Below are 22,482 nucleotides of genomic sequence, written 5' to 3'. Positions count from 1 at the left end.
TATACCTGTGACCTGTAACTGTGCTGAGAAATCCCATCAGAAAGTCCATGTCTGGCTTTCTGGCAGGTGATAGGGAGACTTGGAAAAAACCTCCAGCATCGACTTTGTGTTTTCCAGGGGCTGTGATAGTAAAAGAGTTGAGGAATACCTGTGAGCCATGAGGTGCTCTATGTGGAGGGTGAATCTTTGATACCTTCCTGGTCCCATTCATGCCTGGACTAGTGTAGAAGGAGCACTAGCAAACCAGCAGTAAACTTTCACTGAAGGCAGGAGTCCCAGGATTGGCCTTTTGGTGATTTTGAAATTGTGGATCTCTGCATGCATGGGCTATTGGCATTCCTAGTGATGCTTCCCAGCCCAAAACAATGCTGATGGGAGTTGTTGCAGTTATTGGCAGAGAGCATGGGTTTCTGTTCTGGGATCATCAACTGCCTCTGAAAGGATCCTGGAGTCATGACAGGACTAAAAGTGTGGTGTATAAGTTCTCCTGTGTGGTCTTAGTCCTGTTCTGCTGGGTTCTACTTGCTCACCTCTTTGAAAGCAGAGACTGACACCTTCTGTAGACCAATATGTACATGGTATTGGTCATTTTTTTCCAAACTGAATCCAGTGACTGTGTAACTAAACTGCTGTATAACACAACAGCTAACAGCCTGGTGCCATTAATCTACCTGTATTCACATGGAGCTTAGACCTATTAAGAGTTTTGTGCTTAAAAATAAGAAGCCTTAGCTTTTCCAGAGAAGAGCTAACACTTGGTAGCTAAACCAGGCTACCGTGGCCTCCTTAACATGGCAAAAATATATCATTAGTCAATATTCCTGTATTGCTGTGATAAGCCTTTATTGTTTGTGGATTAGAGGGTTTCCTCAGGAACTATGTTCTTCCAGAGATTGCCAGAAGGGTATTGCTTGCGGTGTGAATAAAGGGAGCACTCAGTGAGAGTAGGGCATTATCAAATGTGTCCACAGATGTATACCTGAACCTCATATTAGCAGGACAGGTGCATAATCAGCTTGTTGAATATACAATTGAAATAACTACACACTGTTGAAGTGTTTGGCTTTCAGCTCCTGCAGGCAATTCAGGCTTCCTTTGAGCTTTTGTGTCGCAAAGGAAGGGCCACTGTGTTCTTGCAGAGTGTTTGGCTGCGTTGCAACAGAACTGGTTACTGATGCCCAGGCATACTTTGGTTAATGCACAGATCAAATGACTGTTGGGAGTGGCTTTTGGGGTGACGTCCCACGTACAATGATGTCAGCAAAAGATTTTAAAAAATTCAGGTGTGGCATAATCTGCCAATTAAACTGATTAGTGCTCTGGCTGAGTCTTGAGAAGGAGCTCTGACTGCAGCCCTGCTTGTTGAAGTCTTTCATGTAGTGCCTTTGGCTCACCTTGTACGAGACTTTTAGCAAGTGCTTTCACTGCAGGGTGAAATTGTGGTAGGATACCATCCCAAGGGCTGTGTGCTAGCTCACTTGCCATCAGAGGAAATCTGATACTGTCTCACAGATGTCCCTAACTGCGTGGAAGCTGTGACACTGGAAGAGGTCCTGCGACTCCTGTGGGATCAGGATGGAGTGCATCACTGCTCTGTTGGCAGAAGTGAAAGCTAGCCAGGAGGCAATGCAGGCTGGGCAGAAGGCACTAAAGCATGATGTGGAAACATCTCAGAAGGAAATCAGAACAATGTTAGCATTACAGAGGAGCCAGCAACAGGTGAAAGAAGATATCAAAGCAGAGGTGAAGTCCAGTCACTTGGATATAAGAACTGTGCTTGAGGAAATCCAGCGAGTAAGAGAAGAAATGGAAGCTCGATTAAATAGTCAGGCTGATCTGTACTTACTGATCAAAGAAGTGAGCACCAATTTAACATGTGTAGACAAAGCTTTCCAGAAAATGGAGGAGAAGCAGAAATTTTTTACCAGCTTACATCTTCCCATGAGAGAAAATGTTGAGCAAGGATTTTTCTTTGAAAAATGCTTACACCAGACGCACGTGGGTTTTGAAAGACCTGTGGAAGCTAACAGTTTGGATGATGAATGTGAAAAGAAGGTGCTTGGGGGTAAGACAATTGTGACTGTAAGTGTGGCGAGAGGAGTGAGGTTGCTTCTATTTGTGCTTGTCAAGAAATTTGTTTCTTCTATTTTGAATGCTTTTAAGAAATGTAATGGTTTGTAGAAATTGAATGTCTTGCTTAAAAGAATTTCTAGTTAGTGTAGATACTACTACACATACCTTCCTAGTACATGATATGCAAAGGAAGGCTTTGATTTGGTTCTGCAAACTAAAAATGTCAGAAATTTTTCTGGTAATCCAGCAATAATGCACAAGATAGGGAGGCTCAGGAAACCAGTGGCACAGTGCAAGCTCTGAGGTAGACAGGCAGACAAACACTTGTGTCAAGTACTGGGCAGAACCCTAGCACCTAAATGTAACTTTATGGAACACGCCCTGTGTACTGACAGTTGTGTATTTCTTGCTTCTGAACAGCTATTAACTAGAGAAGCTATGCATGAGAAACAATTTGCCTCACGGAGAAGCTTGGAGTGGAGCCTTTTGTCTAATGCTCTCCCCAGTGAACTAGAGTCAGCTGCTGTGCCATCCATATAATGGCTGTGGGAGGAGTGTGAGAATTTGTGGAGCTTTTCCAAGATCCAAATCAAATCTTCTGTGAATGATTCAATGAAGGCTTAGTCTTGCAAAATCACTGTTGGTTTTTTTTTTCCCCTTTTCTTTACTGGTGTGAAGAAGAATACGACTTTAGATGGTGATTCTGTCCAGTTACTGTATTACATGCAGTACTTGAAAATCTGATTTTCCGTCTTCCAAAACCAAGCTTTCCAACTACATTGGGCAAACGTGGTTTTGAGCCTGCTGGAGAGGAGTCCAGAACCTCATTTAAAGGTGGCAATTGTTCTGCCTTACAAGTGTGACTGTATAGAGGTGGAAGGTGAGCAGGTCCAAGTGACAAGGACTTGGGCTGTTAACCAATCCTGTCTTTAAATTAGACTCTGTCATTGATGTGGTGGTATCAGTAATGAGACTCATGATGCTTTTGTCTTAATGAAAGCATGGCTTTTGTTTTGACACCACAGCATGCCTTCTATACAAATCTGGAAACGATCTGTCATTGCCCAAAGGTACGTAGGCCATAAATAAACACCATAGTGTCAGTGGTGTTAATCTGTAGAGGCAGTTCATGCTACAGAGGGCTCATGCTTTTCAGCATTTGAAGTGGCTGTGTATAGCACATGTCTATGATAAAATTGCCAACAGGAATGTCACTGTTTCACTTCATGCATGTTTTTTGTTCAGCTTTTTTTAGTATAATATCGAGGGCTGGCTTGGTTAGATGCTTGATTGACTTCTTGGAAAATACTTGGTGGTCTGGGCAGCAGGATAAAAGCAGTGGTATGAAACTGACAGTGATAAGGGCTGGCTGAACTGTGGAAACAATGGGTATTTGGAGCCTTTTGTCATTTGTAGTTAGCTGTTGTATCACTGTATTTAAATGAAACTTCTTCATTAGGTAACTAACTGTTTGATGTAATTTTTTCCCAGAGTAAAAATTGTCTGCAATTGTTCAGATTTAACACAGCTCTGTCAGTGTCCTAGAGATGGTTGTAACACTAGTTTCAAATATTTAATTCAATTATGATGCTAGCATCTGTATCAGTGAATTTACCCAATACTCTTACATCAAGAATAATGCTCTAGTTCTCTATTTGTCATTAGTGGAGCATTCAGGAAGAGAGAGTAGGAGTATGTAAGGCAGTAGGGAAGGGAAGAATGAGTCTACATGTTTATTTGCTAGTCCCTGCTCTTTTTTCTCCCTCTCTTCTTGATTATTATTTGTTGTGATTTTTGAAGGAGCTTCAGAAGGTAACCAGTAATTCCTACACACAGTATTATCCATAAGATTGCTGGAAATTTGACACAGTTGCTCTCAGACGTGAACTGGCATTTGTGTAAAAGTGTCTACTCAAAAGACTTTTTGAGAAAAGTGAGAAGTGGTCATGTTAGTCAAATAGTGGTAAAAATAACTAGAACTGGCAGCCAAGCTCGATGCTTTTGTCCTAAAGGTTTGTATTTTGATTTGGGTTTTAATAGCTCTAATATTAAACTGCACATTGGTATGTTTCTAACTTTAACAGTCTTTAACAGTCTGCATCTCTGAGCGGAAGTGTAGGGAAATCTCCAAGAACACAAGAGCATTTGAACATTATAAAGCACAATATGCTGACAATTCTCTCACTAGCAGAAAATCTTGCCCAGAGCAGATTTATCTGGAAAATTAATAGGCTCAGGAGGCACTTTATACCAGGCTCAGTAAGGAAGGCATAGAAGGTGTTAGTATTTTGAACAGGAAAACTATTCAAAGACTTTAAAAACAAATGCAGGCTGTGGAAGACTGACGTATTAATACAATAGCTGATATGTCAGTCAGACTAACATTAACTAAGAATCAAAGCTTTTGTTCTTAATACTTTCTCTAGTTGTGAGATTGAACCTTACACTGCTGGGATGATTCTAGAGTCATTTGACAACCTTCAAACCCAGGTGCTTGGGATTCAGAAAAGAATGAGTCTTGTTGCTTAGTTTGTCCCCTATTTTTTTTTTTTTGCAGGTTCCTATCTTTCTTTTATCCAGATCTCACTTCTCAGGTTTTTTCACTCTATCATGAAGAAATCTTGTTAAATTGAAACTGTACAAAGTAATCTGCTTAGATGTCTTCATTAAATTGCCAAGGGATATTTATCTATTGCATCAGCCTTTTATTGCAAAATTGTTTGCTCATTCCCTTTGTGATCAAGGGGGTAAAACTGGCCTTATCTGCACAGCAGTACTGTACTCCCTTTCCAGTCTGAAGGTAGCAGAGAAACCTCAAAATACAGTGTTAACAAGTCAAGTGCTGATTTATGTAATACGGTTTTCTCTCATGTGAGGTGATTGTATACTGTGAAAGCATTGAGGTTGTCACAAAATTAAGAATATTAAATCAATAATGTAATTTCAGGACTGTGAACATATATTGAAATATATTACATTTTAGAGCTTTCTTAAAGTCTTATCCTTGTGACTGAAAATTGCTAGCATTAAGAAATGCTGCAAGACCTCCAGCTGGTAAAGCTCAGGCCTCAGCTGCAGAGAGGGGAGTTTTTACAATTAAAGTTTTAAAAGGAAGAAAAATAACAAAGGAAATGTAGAGAAAATGGTTTTGTATTCAGGGGTACTTTAGAGTGCAGGAAATACAAATTCCATTTTGCAGACAAAAGAGGACACCTCTTATGTTAGAAACAAGTTACTGAATAAATAGGAGGACAGAGATCTTGCATTTTATAAAAGTATTTTTTCAAAGCCCAGTGTGAAGGGTATGCTGATAAGTATGCAACAGAACACAAGAAGGTGAGGATGAAGTACAAGACACTGTATCCAAGGTTATGGTGTTAGGAATCAAATTGATAGTACCTGCTCTTAATGCTATTGAAATAACCCTTTCTCCTAGTTAGTATTTCAGCAAGCGCTTGTAGGAATTTATAAATTTGTTTGCACCCATCCTTTACATTTTAGTGAGATTTCAGCATGAAATGCATATTGATTCATTGTTATTGTTGTTTTCTTAGTTGACAAGGGCAAGCAGCGGAGTATCAAGAGCTCGTGCATACGGACTCAAGCTTCCACAGATGCATGTTCAACTGGCACTAAAACAGCCGAGTTGATACAGTACAAAACAAAATGTGAGACCCAAAGTGGAATCATCCTGCAGCTGAAAAAATTCCTGACGTCCAGTAACCAGAAGTTTGAAGCATTAACAGTTGTCATCCAGCACCTGCAGTCTGAGGTAAAAATTCACAGCTCATCAATTTTGGCTTTAATTGCTTGAACTCTTCTCAGCAAGGGCTTCAGAAAATACTCATATACTGATACTAAATTTGGTGTTTCCATTCCAGTAGTTTCTGTTTTCCTGTATATATTTTTATATATATATATATATATATATATATATATATATACTTTTTAGCATCAGTTGGCTAGATAAAGAATCAAACCCATGACTGGGCATTGTAGCCTCTGCATGCTTCACGTGCTCTTTAAAAGAGTTTTTAAATGTAGTCAGAGAGTCCTTCAGAGCTGAGTAGCTTTCCAAGGATGCACTTCAAGTTCTGCCCTTGTAGGAAAGACTAGTTTCAGCAGATAATCTACATGGCTTTGCTTTGTTATTTGACATTGGATGGAAGAGAACTTAAGGGGTGGGTATGTTTTTGAGCTACTCAGAATAAAGTCTGAGTTGTTACAGTTTTGAATCCTGCACTGTTGATGATGGCTTAAAATTACTAATAAAAATACAGAAGTGCATCTGGAATTATGGAGTGGAATGAATCAGATTTGGATTAATCTTAATTTTTCTAATCTATTTGAAATATTTAATGACTTAAATCAGTTTGGTACTACACTAGAAACTGTTGATCTGCTTTGAAAACTTTTGAGAAAAGAGAAATGTGAGGAAATTATAACAGTTATGAGTTTATATTGCACAGCTGATTCAGGCTTTAATAGCCATTTATCTTACATTTATAACTAATGTTCTAAGATTGGTATCAATTTCATTTCAACTCTTCTGCTATATGGTGGTTTTATAGGCTGGTAAAGAAAAAAACCACTAAATTGTCTTAGTATTCTAGCAGAAATGTAACATTCTCATGGGATAATTTCTGCTTGCTTTCATTTAATCTAAAAATACTGCATTTATCTCTTAGTCTGGTTCAATTCTAAGAGCAGTGGACCTTAGCCAGTTTTCTGGGATTGGTTTGGTTGGGTTTTTTTAAACTCTTGGTTGAAACACCTTTCTCTGCCTAAGGAACTAGTTTGAGATCTTCAAAGCAATTTGATACAGGATTTTTGGATGCCTGTCATCTAACATGATATTGTGAAATTTTAAGTGAAATTCTCACCGCTAAACTTCTGCTCAATCTTCTAATTATGGTAGAATAAACACACTACTTTTTCAGTAACTCTTACAATTAAATGTCTTGGCCTAGTTTCTTCACTCCAGTATTTTTTATTGCAATATTTTAAAACTTGCAAATACTTTATAAATATCATGTTTAGTAAGAAGCAGCCCAAATACTAATTTGCTCCTTCTAGGCTATTTTACAGGTTGCCCTAGCCTAAATGTGAGGATTTCTTAAGAATATTCAGGGGTTTAATTAAGGGAAAAGTGATTTTGAAGGATGGAAAAGAGAACTGCATGGAAGAAGGATGATTTTGCTCCTTATTCCTCTTTGTTAGTCTTTTGCAGATGGAAAGAAAAAAATATTTCTGTGAAATTATATAAAATCAGTGATCTTGAACAGTTAAGTTTGAGCATATGAAATTGAGCTAGATATGACACACTGATGTATTTTCATACCAGTTATTGATTTTGAGGTTGCTCTCTCCTTTCCTGGGGTAAGACAGATACTTGCTGAAGACTTATTGCTTTACTCTTGTGGCAGTACCATAGGGAAGAGAAGGATTCTGCTCTGGTGCTATAAGGAATAAACACTACTTGTTGGCTGTGGGAAACATCCTGAAGCATCTCACTGTTCAAGGGAACACTGTGAAGAGTAGTTTTAGTTTCGTTCAAGTTTTTTCCTTTAGGGTGAGGGGTGGAGTCTGGCATAGCTAACAATCTTGGCTGCCCATATGATTATTTGTCTGAAGTATCACTTGGGGAACCCTTTGATGTAGTTTTCAAACTCTGGATAAACTCAGGGAAAAACTTCAAGTTAGGCTTTAACTCACGAGGTAGGTTTTCATAGCTTAACTACTGCAGAGCCAAATGAAAGTAGCCTCAGCTTCTCTGTCTTTTAAAAAATATTAAAAACCATACTTAGGTGATTACATGCGGAACAAAGCTGAGCAACATTCTTCCCACTGGAGCAAGTGTGAAGTGACTTGATGCAGCCTAAGAAACAGCTTGCTGGGACCAGAGGGAGGGCCTGCTCTGGGCTCCTCTGGTGCTGCTCTGTCCTTACAGAAAGACAATTCAGCCTGCCACTACCAGAAAGCTAAACCAGCCAAGGAGCATTTCTTTGCCAGGTGGTGACGTGGATTGTCCTAACAATTGGTCAGAGCCAGTGTGAGGGTGAGATGGGGTGAAGGACAGGCTGCCTGGCCAAATGAAGTAAAGTACTGGAATGAGCACTTGGGTCACTTCAAGGCTGGGCATCCCAGCTTGAGCCTCTTGGCAAAATCTGCTGCACCTTCTCCTGCTTTACCTCCAAAGCTGAAGTGACTGGGATACAATTTGGCTGTTAGATTTGTTTGGTTTTATTGTCATGTTGTTTTTCTTTTCTTTTTTTCCCCAAGAGTTCCCAATGTACTTCTGCACAAAAGATTAAAGTTGTTTCCTGAGAGTTCATTTGAAGTGGAATTTAGCTGTGAACAAAATCAGGACTTGCTGGCAATGACTTCAGTCAAAACTGCAGCTAGCTAGCCCTGGAGTGAGGTTGAGAGGCTGCTGTCAAAGGGTTAAATGGGATTGAGCAATGCTGCTCTGATGTTTCTAGCTGAGCAGGAATGTCAAAAAACCCTGAGCTCAAACCTGTTTGTTGCAAGAGTTACCTTGGAGCTGTCAATGGTAACAGCTGTTTCTGATAAAACCTTTCCACTTGATCTGTTGGTGTTTCTTTAGGGAGGGTGGAGAGTGTCTATGCTTAGCTACCTACCTTTGCCAAAACCCTTCCAAGTTAAAAAAGTCCTAAAAGTCTGATTTCTGCCTCGCAGGAGCTATTGTTACACTGGGTTAATGCTAGATGGAAAATCTCTTGGCATCCAGAATATTTGATGGCAATGAACGGTGTGGCTGATGAGAACACGGAGTTTTTCCATTGTTGGACAGCTGTGTGTGTGCTGGCAGTGATAGGAACACATGTTAAACTGCATACTAATCACAAAAGCAAGTTGACTCTTTCTGTGCTTTCTCTGATCCCCTGGTAATTCCCGTTACTTCATGACTACTTTCCTGTTTTTTAAGTTCAAACAAGAAACAAAAAGTGGGCAGTACAGAGGAAATGGTGAAATTGGCCATTTACAATAAGCACATGAAGTGCCAAGGAAAGCAGTTTTGCATTAACCTTCAACTGGACTGAGCTCTGTAATTTGCACTACTGGATTTGAGTTGATCTTTTAGCTTCCAGTAGTATTCATTTTGAATGTTTTTCCCTTTAGTGAGAGAGATGTTCACAGATGCTTTAAATATGTGGTTAGCCTATCTGTGGTAAGTCAGGTTGGAGATGCCACTCTTGCAGATCTCCCCTCTCTTGCCTAGCCCTTGTGTATGCTTGGGCTTCTTTGGGAAGCCAGTAAAAAAATTACTATGGCTCTAGTTTTACAGGTCTGTCCATGTCGAAAGTGTTTTGGGTATGTCCCCATGCAGTGGTTCACAGTGGGAAGGAGCAGTGCTGGGGTGGGGTGGGAATGTGTGCCTTGGAGGTCTGCAGCTGTGGCTCCCTTGAGAAGCAAAAAAAACCCACTACATCACCAGCTGATGAGGCTGAGGCTATGGCAGTTCCTGCCTGAGCCTCTGCTTCTTGCTCCTGAGAGGTGTTCAGCCCCTTTCCCTGCCTCAGGACTGCCCCCCAAGGCTGTGAGCCCTGCAGCTGGGCTGTTCTAACCTCCAGCTCATTGCTGTGCTCACTCTTACAATTTTGGGAGTGAAGGGTGACTGTTTTAGCAGTGTGGTATTAGCTTGGTTTTAAATCTAAGGCAGATTTAGCTGTCAAAAGAAAGGTTAATGTGTAGTTAGAATGGCTTTCTAACTGTTCAAAGTGTGAATTGAGATACTTCATCTTCTCATTTTAGTGCATAAACTGCTACATTCTGAGCTACTACCTAAGCTGTTTAAAAAAATCAGATGGTAAAATGTTTAGTTATGAATATCCATTTTTTGTTTTTCTAGTTTAATAGATTAATCCAATTAAGCATCTCAGTAATTTTCTACAGATTCTGGTATAGAAATGGGCTTCAAATATATATCTGTGAAACAGGGTACTATAGAGATGAAAAGAAACTCAGTTTCACTGTTGTGCTTTTCTTGGTATGGTCATGGGAATGCTGCAATTTACTGGTCAGACTTGGGAATGTTGTGGTGCCATCTTTAAGAAGTTTCCTTAGTAGAGGAAAAGACCATTTGAGAGGGTATAGAGCCTTGACAGTAATGTGTGGGTAACACTAATTGTGGATGTGACACAGGAAACAACATGAGAAATGTGCTAGAAATGGTGTGACTGAGCAGGCTTCAGCATTTCTAGGTGGAAATAGAAATTAACCATTAGTATATGACCTGTTGTTACTGGCATTTCCTGACATGTACATGACTGTAAGAGTCAAGATACTAGTTTCCTTGGGAACTTAGCAGTTTAAAATGGGTTGTTTTTTTTTTTTTTTCCATTTCAGAACACATGAACACATCTATCTGAAATGTTTGTCCTGGCCTTCATGGAAGTTCAGCAGAAAATGTTTATATTTATCAAATGAGAAATGCATTATCTAGGTTAAGGGGCAGAAGTACACATTGCATCACTAAACCCCAGGAGTTTTGGAACAGTCCTATCCTTTGACCTATAAGTCCTGTTGTTTAGAGCAGCTGTCTTTGAGTAAAACTTGTAGTTTTGATTTTCTAGAACTTAACATTGAACTTGGCCAGTTGTCATTAGAATTTTTGCAGATATATCTGACTTCCCAAAATATGGACATAACTTTTTATGAGAGAGAATAAGGATATGTAATTGAGATTTTTTTGTGCTTACTGAAAAAAAAGGAAAATCAGAAGTCAAAATGTAATATCCCAATTTTGAGGAATGCAAATGTTTTCTGTTTTGTAACAGAGAGTATTTGAGTATTACCACAGTAGTTTGCCCCTGCAGAGAAAACCTGGGCTCTGGAAGCCTGTGTCTGATGGGTAGCAGTTGGAAAGCAAGGGAGTTTCAGACGATTGTCAATGTCTCTATAAAACATGGTATGAATGAACAAGAATGTTTTGGCAACAGATTGAAAATTTGGGAGCTCTAACATCCAGAAAAGCATTTTAATCCATTAATTACTATGAAACTAGGCTCTGATGGAAATAACTTTTTAGAAGGTGTGTCAGTTAAGCAATTTAAATGGTATACCTGGGTATTCAGAATGGGTTACAGCTGAGGAGAATTGGGAGTCTATCCTATAGTTACTCCTATCAAAAGATTTCGTGGAAAAAGACACCTTTTAATGAAACAAACTTGATGTTTCAGGCAACCAGTGCTGCTTTCCACAAAGAACCTGATTTTTATTACTACCTTGTTATTTTTTGTAATGAATTTTTTTCAAGAAGCGGCAGAATTAATGAGAGGAGCAAAATAGAGGCATCTATTGCAAAATTTAAGGGATCAGTTAGTAGAAGAAAGAAAGAAATGTTTCAGATCTGTTTCTTTTTTGATTTTTACTACTTTTTCATGTGAAATTCTAAACAGTGTTAAAAATGTAATTAATAGTCTAATATTATGCTCAAGCATAGGCTCTTACTACATTTTGAATAACTTTATAATAGTAATAACAGTTTTATAGACGTGAGAAAAATAGTGACGGTATAACTTTTCAAAGTTTTATGGTATCTGGTGGCTACTGTGTCAGATGAGTTGGACTGAGACAGAAAGCTGTAACAAAATACTGAGAAATAAGTAATTGCTTGGATGAGGATTAGTTTTTATGAGATTGGAGTTTCTACAGGGAAAGAAGGCGTCATTCAGTGTAAGAAGTCAGAAACGCTGTAAAGTAGCAAGCAGGATGTTATAGAGAAGTAAAATTAAATAGCCCAATTATTACACCTGGACCTGTCTTTGCAGGGCTATTGCATGAAGGTGGGCATGACTTCTATATTGGAAAACAAAGATCCCTGTGAGCCTAAGATCCTATGTAAAGGTTGCAAATGCATAAAGAGCTCACAAGTAAATGTGTTAAGTACATAGTGACTCATAGGAATCCTGTTTGGCTGGTTCTCTGCTTTAGTGTTTTCTGCTTTAGTGTTTCATACACTAAACATCAGGGAAAAAACATCTGATTCTCTGTAGATGTGCCTAGTAGATAAAGGAATAAAAAATTAGAAATTGCAGTAAATATCTATCAGCTAATCATGTATATGCTGTGTTCTGAGTCTTAATTCTGCCTGAAGTATGTTAAGGTGAAAACTGATGGCATATTTCATATGGTAAGAAGCAGTGTGTAACACAAATGAGGCCATGAGTAAATTAGAAGCATTAATTTAATTGTATATTTATTGATTTGAGATGGTTAATGACATTTTTATTTTATCACAGTAATAGTCTGCTGCTTTCAAAACAAAATATGCATGGCGCAGAGAGTGTAAATCCTGTTTGTTGTACTGCTTCCTTGGCTCATGTCTTTAGCTTGCCTTTGCATTGTGTGATGCAGAAGAACTGACATTGCAAGGGAGTGTTAAGTGAGGTGACTTTATAAGAAATCAATTTCTAAAATTGCTAATACCTAATGAGAAGACTTAGAGGACTGGATTTTGCTAGGAAAGAAGGAACAGGAATAGGTAGAAATTCTGTGGTATAAGGACCAAAATCCTCAAGTCTAATGTCATACTTCAAAGCGGATATGAATGGCTCTTTTGTTGTCCCTTCCTAATTACCTCTAGGCTGTGGCTGATGACACACAAGTGACTAGAGTTTATGCAAAGATGTGACTCAATTTCTACACTACAGCCAATGATGATGATCATTTTTTTATGACTGGAGCAGCACAAGGATGGAGTAGACATAAATTTCTAATGCTTTGTACCCAAGAGGAGTATCTCCTTGGATGAGAAAGCCATCCTGTTGACAACTGAGACTGTACCAGTATTAAGAAATATTTAAATTATAATATTTTTTTCCATACAACCTCAGCACATCTCCAGTAGGGTGTAGCCATACATGTTACAGAAGTGCTTGCAAATTTACTAATTTATTTAGACTAATTTATTAGATTTTTTAAACGCTCAGCATTTCTCTCTAAGTTAAATTTTAGGAGTAAGTGCTTGTGGTTTGGTTTGACAGTAAATGGCTTACAAAAACTAGACTCTTCTTTCCAAGAATAGAATTAATTTGGCCCTGTGTATGGTAGTAAAACACATTTAAGTGCTTCCATTCTTTGCATTGATGAATTTGTTTTATGCACTCTGAACAAATTTTATTTAATCCATTATAATAAAATGTTTTTTGAAAAAAGCATCGCAATGCTTTTATAGTTAACAGTTAATTTTCTACTCCTTTAAGTTTTGAGTCTTTAAATTAGTTGTTTGTGAAGTGTATTGCTGGTGGAAGCTAGAAGGCTGATTACAGCCTTCCCAGTTAGAGGTGTTCCCACCTGCCAGTTACACCAGTGAAGGTTCAGTTGCTGCACTTTGCCTGAGGCTCAGAGCTGCCCCTCCTGTCTGCACACTGCAGGGGCTTCGTTCCAGCATTGTCAGAGCCCTTCCTCACTTCCCTGGGCAGGGACCACCTTGCATCCCAGCTGAGATGAACATTCCAGGATGGCTGCTCCAGGTGAATCATGGGAAAATTCCCACAACCCAGCCTGACTCCCTGGGTTATTTCGTGGCCTCAAAGTGAGTTGTGTCTCTTCCTTTGCAATGTACCAGTGCTTTGCAGTTTTTGGTTGCAGCAATTTATTATGCTGCTTCTGAATCTGTTACTGAGGTAGACCAGGCAACTGTGGCAAGTGGCTTATCACATAGATATCAATGTGATATAAGCTACATGAAATTAAAAAGGCAAACAGTTACTGTATTTTGGTAGGCAAATGTAAACTTCTTTTTATTAGTTCTTGTAAATTTTTCTTTTTTTAGTACAGCTCCAGAAGAGTACATATTTTGTTTCCCAAAGGAATGTGCTTGTTTAAAATGTGAACTGTGATGTTTGGATAATTACTACCAGATTGGGCAATGTTAGCTTATTTGGACACACATACTCAAAACCTGTTTTCTGCCATGATTTGCTTTTTTATATTGAATAACTGTTGAAGGACTTGCAGCTCTTAACATGGAGGGAAAACTTACAAAAGGTGATTAGGACTTTTTGACCAGGCATAGCCTATCTGTAGCTCTCAAAGCCTTGATTTGCAGGCAGAGCATGCTAGGAAACCTGGAATGGTCAGTCTGGCTAGTTGCATGTGCTCTCAAGGAAATACAAAGTTGCCAGTTTGCTGTAAAACCTCATGCTCTTGTATTTGTGGTCTGCAAAGTTGCTGTGGTATACTCGAGGAATGCCCACCTATTCTAGCTTGAGAACTGCTCAGAACCTGATGTCTTGGAGGTTACTTGGGTCTGTCTTATGTGAAGATTTGGTATAGGTATGTAGCCAGGAAGGCTGTTTGTTTGTGTGCTTGGCACAAATATCCCTCTTGCTCATTCTGGAATGTGGGCTTTTGTAGAGCTTCCTGCTTTCAAAGCAGAGCAATGGAAACTGTTCAGACAGTGATATGTCCTCACCCTTATTTGTATCTAAAATGACCCTAGGCTGTTCTGTTTGAATCTTAAGCTGTAGCAAAATCAGCTAGTTGCCAGGAAAAATACTCTTAAGCCTGTAATTGGGCTGCATAACTGCCAACAAAATAAACTTTATAGTTTATTCCATTCCTGACTTGGTAGTTTTTGTCATCTTGAAGCTGTTGTGTTCTTTTACCTTCTACCTTGGGCCTCACCTTCCCAAGTGCCTGCTGTGGGCCTTATGTCTACTTGAACTTGTCAAATTTTCAAAATGTGAAGGTTTCTTAAACTGACTAATCTTTCTCAGAACAAGAATGTCCAAGTCTCCCTTGTTATGCTGAGAACTTTTTTGTAGCATTCAAAGGCAGAGGAGCACCCTTCTAATATTGCCTGTGGCAAACCTTTTATTCCTAAACTCTGTTCTCATTCTTTCCTATAGCTTCCATGTTTATGGCAGGGGGGAGTGGGTGATGTTTTAGTTAAAGTGCAACCTACAATAGATTCTTTGTAAAAAAGAAAATAATAGCTACCAAATAATCTACCTGATCTTCACATAAGTTCATAAAATGTACCAGAAGAAATTGTAAAGGGATATGAAGATTCTTAGTGAGTCTCTGACAACTAAATGAAGATGATCCTTATTGCTGGATTTATCCAGATAACAATGCCAAAATTACTCAATCCTGTATGCTCCAACTTGGTTCAGCTCTTCCAATTTCTAGTACTGATTTTTCAACTAAAATCTTGTTAAGTATAAGCTAGAATGTTGCTGGATATTCCAGCCCAAAGCATATGCATACCATACTGAAGATAGGCTCTTACTGGATTATTCAAGTGCTTTTTGTATTTTACTGCATTTAGATTTCAGATTTCAGAAAATTTAAAGTTTTCTTGGGGAAACCCCTATACCTGCAGCTTCAGTTCTCTCAGAACTTAGATAAAAGTGTACTAAGTCAACTGCTAGTTAGTCTGACTACTTTAGGTGGCTGTTTATCCATATGAGCAACTTGGTCTTTTTATTTTAGGCTGGCAGGTTTTTTCTGAAGGTGTTCATGAGCAGGAGGTGATAATATAAATCCATCTGAATTTCTTGGATTTGTTAAACTATGAATGGGTAAGCCGAACTGAGGCAACAGGTTAAACAACACCAGTGAAAAACAACAGGGCTTAGGAGCAGCAAGAAACATGAAAAAGATTACTCAATTTTGTTTTGGATTTTTAGTCTTAGCCTGTCATTAGTCTTTAGTATATGCTGATCACACACGTCCTTTTAGCATCAGATTTCTTTAACTGAAAGCAAATACAAAATGAGGAGACCATGAAGAAGCCTATTTAGAAACACTAAACAAAAACGTTAGCATGTCCAAGGGGTCTGCATCATGATACAGCCACTAGGGAGAATTTGAGGTCTTTTACTGACAGAGTGGGCTGGAAAAAAGCAGGTTGTGTCCCAGTGTGCAAGGATGCAGCTCAAATAACTCACTGTAGCGTTCCCATTTTCATCATCAGATGCTGTGTTCATAGTGGGAGCATTGGCGTTGAACTGGCGTGAGATAACTCATGTCTCCCTTCTGAGCAGAGCAGGGGGAAGAGCAGGGCAAGTCGTTTCAATAACAGCTCTCTGCTCTCCTGAGAATTTACTATGAAGGTGAGGTGTGGTTTTCAGTCTTAGCCACTGACACTGTAAAAAGCTTCTAAGTGCTTGATATAAAACTGCAACACAGCTGGTTACTAGACCTATCAAAGTGTAAAGTATCCAAAGAATTGTTAAGACTGCTTAAATTGGGTGATTAAAGGGGAATCTTTCTCATAGAAGGTCAAAAATACAAATATTTATAGTAAAGGGTTGGGAGTTTATTCTAACCAGCCTTTACAGCTGCATAATAATTTCCTAAAACTTGCAAATGAGTGTGTAGCATAAAAATTACTAATTTTGATTAGTCTTGTGTCAGATTTTAATACATGGCTGGGTTTTGGGTGCTTATTCTTTCTAGTTTTTCTTAAGAATGGTGTATTTTACTGCTTTATTTGTTCTGCAGACATGCAGTGACTATTCCCTGCCTCCAGGCCAGGGTGCTCTTAAGATGTAAGCCTGTGGTCAGGCTGCAGTGAGTGACCAAGTTTGCTGTAAAGGCGATGGGGAGAACCAGCTGTAGGTGTGGCTCAACCAGTCTGCAAATTCATCTGCTGTGCTCAGTTGTGGACATTCATCTCTGGATTTTTGAACTAGTGGTTGGGTTGTTTTTTTTGGATTTCTTTTTTCCCTAATGTATCCTCGCTAAAGAAAAAGCATGCAGAGTGAGTTTCAACCTGTTTGCGTGCACCGGGGCTATTGAACATAAAAGCCTGGGCATTGACAGCAGCAAAGCTTCTCTGTCTGTGGCTCTCCTATTCGGTTTAGGCCTCCCGTGGCTTATTTTTGAATCAACAAATTAAGCATGAAAGCGGCGTACAGCAAGCTCGAAACAGCTAAAAATAAGCTCGTTTATCTGTAGGGAAGGGCAGTATTCCCTCAGTGATCCTGTCTGAGCAAGTGGAGATCGATCGATCTAATGTCTGGGCTCTCGTTTCATAAAAGAAGGGCTGTGGCTTTAAGTGATCGCTGGCTGCCTGTGCCAATTGCAGAAGCTGCAGTATCTGCCGCTGCCGGGAGCGCCGGGCGCGGACGCAGGATAACCTGCGGAGGCGCGGTGCGGCCCCGGCGCTCGGCCCGGCCGGACCTGCCCGGCTCGGTGGTGCCGCCCCAGCCGCGCGTCGCCGATGAGGGCCGGGGGGCCGAGCGGGGGGCTGCCGGCGCTGGAAGATGGGCTGCTCTAGCAGCAAGCTGTGCCTGTATTCTCAGTGCGCTGCAGCAAGGGTAACGCGTGCTTGTTTCGCCGGGGGCGCGGTGAAGCGCCCTGCCGCCGGGAGCGTGCACCGTGTCAGCTCCGCGCGGTGCGGAGCGGTGACCGCCGGGCCATGCAGCGGCTCTGCCCGTGCCGTGCCTGCGCCGCGGCTCTGGGCACGGCGGCCTGGCCGCCTCCTCCTGGCCGGGGCACAGCTCCTGGGGAAAGCAGGGAGATGGGTGCATCTGCTTTGTTACGGTCTGTTCGCACATTCCTTGTGGTTCTCTCCGTGTAAGAAACACCATCTCTCTTAACATTAGGAACTGCGCGCCGCAGGGTGGGTTGTGTTCAACTTTGAACAGGGCTGTAGCTTTCCTGCTTGGAAGACTAAGCATTTAGCGAAGTTGTTGGTTTTGTGTTTGAGTAAGCTTAAGATAAATATTTAATGCATGCCTCTTTCACATATACACTATACTTCTGTGCCCTTGACATCTACCACTTGATTTGTTCTGGAGGCTTATGTTGCTACACCCACCATAAAATATATAATTAATTGCTGCAAATTAGAATTTTAATTGCAGAGCTGTCCTGGAAAAAGCTGTTCTTTGTTTTAAAGTATAACTTCCTTAACAACAGAAGAACATCTGTGTATATTGTAACAGCTGAACTGTTATCCTAAATGAGTCATATCTTGGCTTCTTGCTCCTGCCTCTTGTTTTTCCTACAGAACACATGGAAGTTAATTATTGGAAGGTGCCCTGCTCAGACCACTAGTAACCAAACGTTTGGGATTTTTTGTTCTTTTCTCTGCAGAGGGAGGAAGCACTGAAGCAGCGGAAAGATTTATCTCAAGAACTACTTAACCTTCGAGGAGAACTAGGTAAGAATTTATTTTTGTATTCATCGTGAGAACAGAAATGCAGCAAAGCAGATCTGCAGAAGACAGATGCCCTGGTACTGTAATGGCAGTCATTTAATTCCCTGACTGAATTCCACTCAGATGCTTTAAGCGCTGTGGAGCCCTGACAGCATGACCCCAGGTTCACTGAATTCCTGGCACTGATCTGACTGTGCCTTGCAGGGCCTCCTTACAAAACACGTGTCTGATGACCAAAGCACTCACTTCTAAAAAATGGGAGGATGGCTGACAGCATATATACTTTTGATCCCTAATTCATTTGTATGCCATCTTCTACACATTTACTGGCAAAAAATTCATAACCCTGTAAAACATACTGTGCAAAATCTGCATTTTTGCCTTAGTGACCTGTTGCTGAATGAGTGTAAAATTAGCAGAAGGAAATGCTTTCAGGCTGATGAGATTAAATCTTTGAATTCATCCTAGTGGGTGGCTATAACATGAAATTGAGCTATTGTGTACAGTGGCTGGTTTTGCCAACTTTGAATCTTGATGTAACTGCATTTAGTGGTAGCTCCATGTAATGTATTTGAACTTAGCAGATGTTCCAGGCAGGTTTCAGTAGGGGCTGGCTTTGAAAGAGCCTGGCCTTCCCCTGCCTTTGCATCCCTCTGTCCTCCTTGTGCCAGCATTGCTGCAGGGGCAGCCATGTCCCCACTGATGCAGTGAGCTGCCTGGGGACCTAAGCCAGCTGAAACTATTGGCTGGTAATGCTGTTTTGCCAAAGCTGCCTGGCCTGACTTCAGTATGTGACTGAAGGAATACTGGGTCTGGAGTCCGCATTCTCTAATGCGGAAGGAGTTGCAGGGTGCAGGGTCGTGTCTCCCATCAGCTGCAACTGATGTTTCTATTACCCTAAAGTGACAACAGGACTAGGGTTTTAATGTGGAAATGGCCTTCTTACATCACTAAAAAGTTGTGTTATGAACTTAATAAACCTGATTTCTTCTTATTTATGTACTTAATGTGATTCTCTGAGCAACCCCATTCGTTTACCGCAAGAAAATGACTTCAGAAGAATTGCTATCAGAGGAGAAAAGTCTCTTTCCTTCTCTAGGCTTGCATCTTTAATATAATTTTTCCTTTATTAACCTAGGTGCTATGTTTAACACATATTAAGAAAGGGAAAATTCTGCTTAGATGGGTAGACCAAAAGCTGGCCAACACTTTTGCCCATTACCACATTTGAGGGTTTTGGTGGGATTTGAGAGGGGTTTTTTTTGAATGCTTACCTCTTTGTAAGGATGCCTCATGCTTAAATGAGCTTTCCATAAACTTACCTTCTTGCTTTGATTAGCAGCCTGCTGAGCTCATAAATTAGACTCCCATTGCGAGCATGTGCCATTCAGTAGGTTGAGAACTAGAAAAAACTTCAAATGCAGCTGTGCCCGATGGATCTGTGACACCCGAGTGCCCAGAGCTCTCAGACAGGGATGGTGGCTGATGTGCTGCTGGATGGCATCGTCAGCTGTTCCCCTCACAGGGCTGACCTTCCTGGGTTATTTCTGCAGGAGCATCCAAGTGGCAGCCTGGGGTTCGCTTCCCTTTGTAAGGTTTCCAGACCATGGTTTCATGAAGCTTTTATTTATTTTCATGCAGCTCCTTTGTCCCAACCATGTCACACGTCTAGCCTGTCTATACTGCTCTCCTCAGCATGTAAAGGGAGTGGCTTTAATTACAGAAATTAAAAACTATCCAGGTCTTCAATTCTATCTAGCTTTAAAAAGAAATTGGTTTGGGGTTTTTCTTTTTTAAGTTAATAATTTGTTGACAAAGTGTGAGAGAGGCATTCTTAAAACAGTAGCTTTAGCTGAAAATAATCTGCTTAAATACATACCTGCTAATCAGCTTTCTATTGACACTGTTAAATGGATACAGGTGAACTTAAGATTTCCATAGACTGTTTTGACGTAAGTACCGTGGATTTTCATTCACGGTATGATCTAAGCATATGTTTGCTGGGAAAGTTAAATGCAGTGTGAGTCTTATTTTGGCCATGTAGATGTTTTGTGGAGTCCCAGCTGCCATGTTTTTAATGACTGTTGGTTTGTAGTTTGGGGCCAGGCAGTCTAAGAGGAACTGGGTGTGCACAGCCCAGTGGAGTCTGTTCCTGCATGTTTGAATCTCCTGAAGCTTATACAGTTTAGACTTATCAGTTTCTTAATTTGAAGTTTAACTGTGCACATCCCAAGCTCCTTGATTTACCTTGCAAGACCAAATTGACTTGCTGTCAGATGGTCTGTTTTGCTGGATTATTGTGTATGATCATTTATACCAAAATACCTTTTTGTTCAGTGGTTTAAATACACATTTCTGTCCCGGAATGTGACTGCACCAGCAGGGTGATGGTTACCAGACAATGCTTTCTGCTCTCAGTAACTGGAAACATGTGCAAGGATTAGCAGTGATAAGTGTTTGGGGATGGGCTTTTCCAAAGGGAGTTCAAATTCAATAACAGTTGGGTTCTGAACTTGGATTTCCTTAAAATCTCCAGCTACAAATACTGGTTTGAACAAAAGCACCATAGTTCTGGGAGCCTGGAGCAGCTAAGGATGTCCTGATTGTGAACTGTTTCTCTTCTTAAGATACAGGCCTGTGTGTAAACTTCTAGTTACTTGTTTAATTATGTAAGTAGAAATTGCAAGGGCTGCATATTTCTTGAGAGGTATGAAACTGTTCCTCTAAATCAATTGCACTGCAGATTGTTTCAGAGCCTCCTTGCAGCCATGCTGGATGTGATCCAGCTGAGTGCTGCTACAAAATAGCAGGTGCAAAGTTGACTCAGCCGGCGCCATCCTTGGCCCTTTGAACATTTCCATTGGTGAGCCTGTGTGTGCCCTGAACTGGCAGCCCAATGCCAAACCCCTCTCTCACCAGCTGCATGGCAATCAAAAACCTGTATTTCCTTCAGAATACCTTCAATGTTTTTTTTTTTTTATTACTAAATTAATCTTCAAAATGCTTTGGAAGTTCAGATAGAAGAGACTGTTGTGTTTTACAGTGAATGTGTGTGATTTGTTTTCAGCTAAGGTGATCCTTAAAAATACTTAATAATAGGTGGATGTTTCACTTACTTGAGACAGGGCCTGACTTGCCACACTTCATAGACTTGTCTGTTTGCCTGCTTGAACAGTCTGTCACTTGTAGTGTTTGCAGCATAGGGGATCTGAATTTACTTCCTAGCAGAGAAGTGAGTGCTTCATGGTATTTATTCAAGCATACCTGCTTAAATGTTGCTTAAAGCAGAATTTTTTGGCTACCTGCCTTGTCTAACTTGCCCAAGAACAAAAGTATGCAATGTGCTTTAATGTCCTGAATAATTAGTTTCATTATGGAAGTAACACCAAGAGAAACTTGGTCATAAACTTGAAAGCATGTTTGGGTAGAAGAATTTTCAATATTGAGAGTCTGCCAATACCATTAATTAATTATTGTATAGATATAAAAATATGTGTTGTATAGAGAAGGAAATGAGCCTGTCTGTAGCAGACTTATTGGTCAAGTGAACATACAGCTTGCAGTGTGCAATTAATGTTAGCGCAGTGTAGTATCATGTAGTTCTAAATATTTGGGCTTTTTTGTGGTAATAATCCCCATTTCACACACACACACACACACCATTAAAATGCTGACAATTTACTGTCCTAGTGAACGCTGGTTTAGTGTTTCAGACAGCCTAATGTCTTTTCATAAATCATAACTAGGCCAGTGAGTGACTTGGACAATTTTATGAAGATAGTAACTACTGTTTGCAAACCATTTAATTCAGGGTTCCAAAAAATCCATTGTATTTTATCTTAGAGCTATGGTTATGGTAGCTTCTAGAGGAATGTAAGTTGAAAAATGTTTAATCTAAGCAGTTAGACCATAAGGGCTGAATTTGGATGATGCTTAGAATGAAGAAAAAAAAAGTGAAAGGAGATGCTGCACCATTGTAAGGTCTTATCTCTTGGCTACTTTTAGTGAAAATACAAAATAGCTTTCTTGGAGATACAAAGGCAACTTTTGTAGTCCTCTGTTCAGCTTCAGCTACTGTTGCTCTGGTTTGGATGTGCTGCTGTTTGCACCATGTGGGGAGTTGCCATGTGCCTGGTTCTCCATGCTGCTCTTGCAGGCATTTGTTTTATGATTTTGGCACTTGAAAAGCTTCATAGTGAAATACCCAAGATGCAAGTTGGTGATGTTAACTGCTACAAATAAAGAGTAATATTACATGTCAAAACCAG

General features: G+C 40.1%; 2 protein-coding genes across 8 annotated transcripts in view; one reads left to right on the top strand and one right to left on the bottom strand.

Annotated features, from left to right (window-relative positions):
- MTUS1 (microtubule associated scaffold protein 1) overlaps nt 1–22,482 on the top strand; it is a 115,783-nt gene that overhangs the window by 82,394 nt on the left and 10,907 nt on the right. For all 7 annotated transcript variants that reach the window (XM_021536582.4, XM_077782850.2, XM_021536329.4 and 4 more), the window contains 2 exons: nt 5,628–5,845; nt 18,151–18,217. In XM_021536582.4, coding sequence (XP_021392257.2) covers nt 5,628–5,845; nt 18,151–18,217 — 285 coding nt within the window. The remainder of the gene's footprint in view (nt 1–5,627; nt 5,846–18,150; nt 18,218–22,482) is intronic.
- PDGFRL (platelet derived growth factor receptor like) overlaps nt 10,417–22,482 on the bottom strand; it is a 47,433-nt gene continuing 35,367 nt past the window's right edge. Inside the window, exon 6 of the mRNA XM_021537034.4 lies at nt 10,417–22,482. This exon is cut by the window's right edge and continues 16,419 nt beyond it. The gene's annotated coding sequence lies outside the window, so the exon portion shown is untranslated.

This window comes from Lonchura striata, chromosome 4 (assembly GCF_050655825.1).
Source record: "Lonchura striata isolate lonStrDom1 chromosome 4, ASM5065582v1, whole genome shotgun sequence".
Taxonomy (NCBI): domain Eukaryota; kingdom Metazoa; phylum Chordata; class Aves; order Passeriformes; family Estrildidae; genus Lonchura; species Lonchura striata.
This window is presented reverse-complemented; position numbering and strand designations above follow the sequence as displayed.